The 8,020-nt window shown below is 39.9% G+C and overlaps 1 protein-coding gene across 5 annotated transcripts in view; it reads right to left on the bottom strand.

Moving 5' to 3' along the window:
* Positions 1-4,625: 4,625 nt before the first annotated feature.
* The window catches only part of RPS6KC1 (ribosomal protein S6 kinase C1), a 118,170-nt gene continuing 114,775 nt past the window's right edge, over positions 4,626-8,020 (bottom strand). For all 5 annotated transcript variants that reach the window (XM_063303424.1, XM_063303433.1, XM_063303443.1 and 2 more), the window contains one exon: positions 4,626-6,418. In XM_063303424.1, the coding sequence (XP_063159494.1) occupies positions 6,308-6,418 (111 nt within the window). In that variant the 3' untranslated portion in view covers positions 4,626-6,307. The remainder of the gene's footprint in view (positions 6,419-8,020) is intronic.

Here is an 8,020-nt window from a genome sequence, read left to right as displayed (position 1 = left end):
ACACCGGCAGAGGATCCTGCAGCACACACGGTCCTTCTTGGGGAAATCACATATTCAGATGAGGGCCTCAAGCAGAGCTCCCAGCCTGACCCATGGGTTAGGACTACAGAGAAAGCTCAGGGGTGAGCGCAGACTCAGTTCATTCAGAAGATTTGACCTTTCCATAATTGGAAATATAGTTTTCTTATAATAAAATCAGCTACAGATTACCTCTGATTTAGATTGGACCATGGAACTGGGGTCTTGGGAGGGAAGGAGCTGCCTCACTTCAGAATTGCCAGGGAGGAGACATCTACAGACTGTCTACAGACTGCTATTATGCTCTATTTGTATCATGTGCTGGATTCAAATCCCCTCCTTAATGGGGGGGGGGATTTGAATCCAGCACATGATACAAATAGAAAGGATTAGCATCCCCTTCCAGCTAATAATAAACTATATCTAAGAATATATGCCTGCCTGCCTGCCTGCCTGCCTGCCTTCTTTTGACAGTGGGAGGGAATAAATGTTACTTGCTGGCATCAGAAACAGCATCCCAGAGAGAGCATGCTACAGACCCTGTCCATGAGGGAATGTCGATTGGCGGGGCCCAGGAAGCAGGCCTTCTCTGCTGTGGCCCCCGCCCTCTGGAACACTCTTCCCCCAGAGGTGAGGCAGGCCCCCTCTCTCCTGACCTTCCAGAAAAGGTTAAAGACCCTGCTCTGCCATCTCACTTGGGACGGAAAGGGGGGTAGTCAATCCTGGGGGTGGCTAGCACCTTAAAGTGGTCCCCATTTATTTATAAATCTGAATCAGAACTTTTAATTGCCATCCTGGATCCTATTTTATACTTTATATTTATACGGTATGTAATATATCTGTTTTTTATTGTATTTGAATCTTTTTAGCTTTATTGTAAACTGCCCAGAGTCCCTCTCTTGGGGGAGATGGGTGGTGACGAAATTTGATAAATAAATGATGTTATTTTTCTACCTGATTGGAGTATTCACTAGGTTAAACCTTCACTTTTAGTAGGGTTACTCTATAGAGGTTGCAAAACTGCAAACACTGGATAGCAGTAAAGAGATACAGAAAGCATCTTTGCTGCCATCTAGAGGCTGTCTAGATTTTTGCAGCCCAGATATTTTAGCCCTTGTTTTAAAGAACTAACTTCAGTTCTGTTTTCAACACATAGAGATGGGATGAGGAATGATAATAAGATAATATATCTACTCTCAGATGGTAAAACAATGATTCAGATTATTTGTTCTTATCAAAAGTTGAATTTCACCTTGAAACGTTGGGGCATTGCATAAGTCTTTCAGGTGTGTTTTTCCTCTCAGAATTCTTGTTTTCTTCATGCTTCCCAATGAAATCTTCCATTTCCACCAGCCCTTCTCCCTTTGCATCCTACCTTCTCAGGGGAGCAAATTATAAAGAAGATGTAAGTTGGGATTGCACAACAGTCAGTGCTGCTATTCAAGGATTCCATCCATCCATACCCTTTTGGCAAGACACTGCACACCACTCTCTTCCTCACACCACCCTTTTTTCCATTCCCTCCTTCCAAATGCTAACCAATATTCCACGGCTGATTAGTACCCAGTCTTTTCTTTTTCATGATTATGTCTTTGGTTTTTTCTTCCAAAGATTCTGAGTAGTTATGCAAAAAAGTGGCATAACTTTAGGTTAAGTGTTAGGGTGCATCTCTCAACTGAGTCCCGAAACTCCAAAATATATTATTTCTTTTAAATCACTGAAATATCATCTTGACTAAAATCCCATGAGATTTTGAGTAGTCTTGCTTAGTTGCTTGTTTGTTTTTGCTTAGCTATTACACAAGAGAAAGGTTCCTCTGCTGTGGGGTTTCTGTGAACCTATGTATCTCTTCCTGTTGTGCATGGATTCTGCTTTAGCTACATTAGGATTCGCTTGTTCAAAACCTGAGAGAGCAGTTCGAAACCCGAGAGTGCGAGCCACATGACGGAGTGAGCTCCGATCAACTTGTCCCAGCTCCTGCTAACCTAGCAGTTCGAAAGCATGCAAATGCAAGTAGATAAATAGGTACCACTTCAGTGGGAAAATAACAGGGACATGAAAGGAGCCCCTTCAGGCATCCCCAGGCAACAGTAACATCATCAGCAAATTTTTTCAGCACAGAAGCGCCTTGGTAGGTGCTTCTGACTTGGAAAAAAAACTTGTGAAAATGAGTACAGTATTAACATAGTCCTTCTGATTTATGTGGGAGATAAGTTGGATCATTACAACATTTCTACCTCAATAAAATAAATATGAAAACATAGTAGCTTTGCCTTTTCAGTGAAAGGAAGGATGTCTTCATCTCCTTTTCAATGGAGGAAAATGGTCTCTACTTCAATGCATTTCCAGATTACTTTTCCACACAGATAGAAGGCCTCAATATGGCCATTCTAGAAAAGAAGAGACTGCCCCAACTCTGCTGCCAATTCCAACATGGAAAAGTCATAGTGAAATTCTTGCTTTCTCCTGAAGACAAGGAAAGTTGAGGCAGCTGGGGGGTGGGGGAGGGTGTTGGCCCTCTAAAATGCCCCTCATGCCCTATACCGAAACCTGATGGGCTGCATAAGCTTCAGAGGCCCAAATTTCCCCATCCCTGTACTACAAAAAGCCACTGTGCCAAATTGTAGCAAAGGGGAATTTTTACTAGATGTATTTTCTAAGATTCGATTCCCAACCAAATTTAAGCCACCAATCCCAGAGAGTTGTGGGATAAACTTTATGGGCACAACCATGATTAAAATTTACTAATAAGTCACGCATGGTACTCTGTCAACTTTTCATAACAGTTTATTCCCTTTATTTTTAGTTTCTGGAAGTTGTGTTGGCTAGCAGAGAGGGGTTTTTAATATCTTAAGTTCCACCAATATCTTAAGTCCCATCCTTACAGAATGCCTATAAACATATACACGTCCTCCATTGAAAAAAAGTCCCACCAAACCTTTTTCAATGGAGGACATGTATATGTTTACAGGCATTCTGTAAGGTGTAGTAAGCTTTGAAGATGTAGTTAGATCACTTCTGAATCCCACCGGTGAGTCTTCACCAGCTGAGAACCACCATGAGGACAGACATTAGGCAACATCTGATGCTATAGAAGTGGACCTCTGCCTATGCAAAAAAGCTTCCTTCTTTCCTTCCCTTCCCCTCCTACCCTGCTTCATTCCCCTCCATTTCTTGCAGGGGCATCCCATTTTCCAGAACAGGTTTCAGAAGTGGGCAAAGAGGCATCAATTTCTTCAGCATATGGCACATCATTGGGTATGGTGTTATTCTCCCTTCTGCTGTCATTTGTTTTCATTCATTTATTCTTTTTTGCAGGGAGAGGAGAAAATGGCTTTTTGATTCAGAACTGACATTGTACAGTACTCTTAAAATCTCAGCCAGAAGGATATATATTATAAAATAGATGAAATCTAGGCAAGGATAAACCAATGGCCTTCTCCTCCACCTGCTTTGGGACTGCAATTCCCAGAATTCTGCTGGATGAGAAAGCTGTCCTTCTAGAAAGATTCAAAAAGCCAACAAAAAAGAACAGCTAAAGGTTCATGGCCACAACTGGAAAAGTTTCCTTCTCTTCCAAAACCACAAGGCCACTGCTGGAAGGAAGCTATGCATTTCTCTCAGCTTCAGAAATTTCCTCACCTTTCAGCACAGGAAGTTGTTGTCGCAGCTCACCTGAGAGAGTTCCTGTTATGTGGCCATGGAAGGATTTTGTTCAAACGAAGTTTTGGAGAATGATGTAATATCGGATAGCCCTCCATAATAGTAATTCTTTGGTGACCTGGTTACAGCCTACAGTGTTATTACAGTCCCGTGGTTTGTGTTTTTATCACAAGGGGTGGGGGTGGGGGAAAACAGGAGCAGGATAATTTCAAAAGGAACAAAACAGAGCTTCCAGATTTCCTTTGGATCAATGAAGTCTTTTCCTTTTTCCACTTTATGGTAGCACCCAGTTCTAGCATCTAACAGATGTAGCCTGTCAGATGCACATAGGGAATGCCCCATAAAAATCTTAGCTTCCAGTGTGAACTAGGATGAACAGCAGGAATTACTGAAAAGCCTAAACATTTTTTTACCCAAGAAATTTAGTCTTTGCTCTCCAGATAAAACTAAGGGAAACAAACAGGCAAGCAAGAGGCTATACTGTATAATAGTGTATGGGCACCCCAGTGACCTACACACTATAACCGACCATACTGTATATATTTGCACTGATAAAAGAATGCTGGTGTTTCCAACCCTCAGGTCATCTGATTCTTTTTGTTATATGTCCCATTAGGGAACTGCCAACTTGGTCAATCTTACTGGAAATGGTGTGACTCTTCTTAAAGTTTGGAGACTTGTCCTTCATTTTAAGAACAATGCTTTTCATTTCTACAATTGAGGAGTAAAAGTTTCACTCCCTCTCCTGTAATCCTGAAACAGCAATCCCCCTCAAATTTCCTGGGAGGTAACCCATGTTAAACTCCCTGGGAATGACTTCAGAGCCAGTATAAGTCTGAAAGACTGCTCGCAAGCAATAACTAGTAAGAAAGGTATTGGCCCAGGTGCAAATGGAGGGAATGCTTGCCAGTGTGTTATGATGAATTTAAGGAAGTAACAAGGCACATGTTTGTATGCTATTTTAATAGTTTTTGGATCTTAATACCTTAATGAGTCATCCTAAAATAGTTATTACAGAAGGTTTCACATGTACTAATACAATGACCTTTTAAAAGAAACATTCTTTAATTTAAGTAAATATAACTTTAGGTGTCTTGTTCTCAACTTTTGGAGTCTGTGTTTCCATCTGACAAAATTATCAGCAAGTTAAGGACCAATAGTCAAATCTCCATTATACCAATTGTATCAGAAGACAGCAGTCCTCTGAAACAGCTTCATGGCAAATCTATTTAAAAAAAACAATATTCATGAAAAGCACAACCAATCTCTTGCAGACATCTCATTCATCCCATTTCAGTTGGGCCTGTTCATGGCACAAGCAATGGAATTCAAATTGTGAAGCACTAGTACTTGTGAAAAGTTTCCAAATATTCTTTCTGATAGAGCACTTCAATATAAAACTCCCAAATCTCAGAACAGTTGTTTGAAGACTCTCCTCCTTAGGAGGGATTCACAATGGTAAAACACTAATGTACTGTTTCTAAACAAAGAAACAAAATTGTAGTGAAATTGAGTAGGCAAAACATTTTCAGAACTCACATGTGCAAATAAAAACACATGTGTATGTAAGTGGAATGCTGCAAATTTAAACATTTTCCATGTAAACAAAATGAAGAAAAAAAAATAAAAACTACCATATCACAGAGTTATGTGAAGGCATGAATTTCCATACAATATATGCTAGCTTTCCATATATCCATACATCCTTACATTTTTCAGCATTCTATTTTCTTGGTCCATTTAAAATTACTAAAACAATCATTATGTAGGTGACCGAAGAGACTTTTGGTCTTGTAGTGGTTTAAAATGTATAATTCACTTGAGGTTAAACATTAGTGCTTTAAAAAAACATTGCATTGCAACCAACAAGCACAAAATAGCAATAGCTAGATTACATTGTTCCATCTTTTGAGAGATGACACTTAACCATTTTGGAATTACATTGCATGTTACTAGCTTTCATACTCCCCCCACCCCCTCCCCAGATTAGACATATTACATGTCAAGTTTTGCAGAAGCACCATAATATTTTATTTAGCATATGTTATTGATAAGTTATTTTTCTCCCTGTTCTCTAGTCTACCTAAATTCAACTCTGCCAAGGTTACAGAAGTATAAAAAGGGGGCTATATTCAGCTGGCATAGACAATAGGCACTGGCATGTACAACAGAAATTCCACACTTCATCATCACTTAAAATAAAACAAAATACAAGGGGTGCATTCTTATTTGCATAATTTCCCACTAACGCCAGAGCTAGATGTGACTGCAATCACAGGGCTACTTCCAAAAATGGTGCCAACCTTTTCCATCCAGATTCCCATGATTTGAAATGGGGGTGAGGAAATGTATGGCATGATATGCTACGACAACTGCTTGTAATGCCCTGCAATCAGTGCTGCACACCATTCCAACACAAAAGAAGAATTGAGATCAGTCCCCAGCAGTGTACACCACATCTTTCTTTTGCACAGTCAGGCTTAAACATTCCTTTTGGTGCTCTGATTCCAATTCCCAATTTACTCCTCCTGGTCAGGGAACACTTAAAGTCTTCATAATGACAGCAAGCCAAGAGAATTATCTGTTAGAACTCTTTAGCCTAAGCACAGACAACTTGTACAGCTTTTCACTTAGCTAATTCTGTCCAATCAATGGTGGCAAAAAAAGGATGTGCTTTGATGTCTTCAACTCCAGGGATTCCAGCACCAAGACGTTCCACAGAATTGAACTGCAAAAGCTTAAGAGAAAAGAACATACCGATCAACCCAGGCTATGCTGGTTATAGCTCATCAGCACAGAGGATTGTATCCTCTGTAATTAATACCCAGTGCTGGATGCCTAAACTTCAATAAAATGTATATTACACTTAACTTTTTTCCAATTTGGCTGTAAAAAAGGAGTACACAAAAAATGGGAAAAGATCAGGGTAGTGGCCTCATAGTTACAGCTCTAGTTTTATCATACAGCTGGCCATTCTCTTTTCTCTAAGTCATTACTACATTGTTATTGCAGTATAAGAGCCCATTTGTTGGAGCCTGTTTCTACACATCAGTTTCTACACATCAGTTTCTACACATCAGTTTCTACACATCAGTTATCTTGGAACTGTGGATTAGGAGGTGGTATATTCTAGAATACGTTCTCTTCCATATTCCACAGCAACTCTGGAATCTTGAAACTAACTATGTCGCCTGTCATTCTGTGGAGAATCTGTAGGTTGAACACAGTAGCATGGGATCAACCGTACTGAAATGGCTTCCATGCTACTCTGGTAGTAAAGAATCAACTTAAAAACCGGTGTGTTTTTTGAGACTGAAAGACAAAAATAAAACCAGTTTTGTACAGTTAACTTCCATTTCTTTGACACAGGTTCTCTTTTACAGGCTTTATAAATAAGTATAAAATGCACATGCAGCCTGCTATTAAGGTTGATTTCCCTTGCCTATATGAGGGTGAGCAATGCCAGTGCTGTAGGAGAGCGTAAATTATCATAATTGTCCAACAAACATAAATAGCACATCTTTTAAACATCTGGCAGAGGTCAAGACAGTAAACTGAAGCAACTGATTCTATTGTTGAAATGTTCTTGGGCTTATTTATCTCACTCACAGCCCACTCTTCTCCTGAAGAGCTCAACAAAGCCTATGTATTGCTACAAATGCCCTCACCTCACCTAGGAAGCCTACATGGTTTAAGGTCATTACATCCCTGATGGCCACTACATTTAGGAAGTAGTGGGGGAATATGTCATAAAGTTTATAGGAAGGTAAATGCTCCTTCCTGTAGATGAAATCCACATGAATTCTGTTCTCTTCTTCTATCACAGGTTACTATTCCCTTTTTATTAAAAAAAAACACCCTTTAAAGATATTAGAAAATATCAGCATCCAAACACCGATTTTCTTTTGTCTATACTCATATTCTTATAAAACACTATCAGTTCCTTTATTCTGCCAACCTTACTCTTTACTGAACCCTTTCCTAACCTGTCAACAGCAATGAATATGTTGATGTGACAAAATTCTATATTCATAAGGCATGTCTTTTTAAGAATCCCATACCCTAAACATAGTATGATGCTAGGGATCAGTCTGAGTCTTCAGATTAATAAGCTGAAGAGCTTGACCAGTCTGAACTTCAGCCTGAACCACAGGAATTAGCTGAAGAGAGCATGCCTGAGGAGATCTCCTAAGTCAGCTGATTCAGCATGTAGTCAAGGTCCTAAGCCCAGCAACATCTTGCAAATTAAGAAGAGACAGCAAAGGGAGTCATGTGTTCTGCCTGAAAGAAAGAAGCACTGACTGAGCCAGTTAGTCACTGATAGAGATGGCTTTTGTGA

The sequence above is a fragment of the Candoia aspera genome, chromosome 1, assembly GCF_035149785.1.
Source record: "Candoia aspera isolate rCanAsp1 chromosome 1, rCanAsp1.hap2, whole genome shotgun sequence".
Lineage (NCBI taxonomy): Eukaryota > Metazoa > Chordata > Lepidosauria > Squamata > Boidae > Candoia > Candoia aspera.
This window is presented reverse-complemented; position numbering and strand designations above follow the sequence as displayed.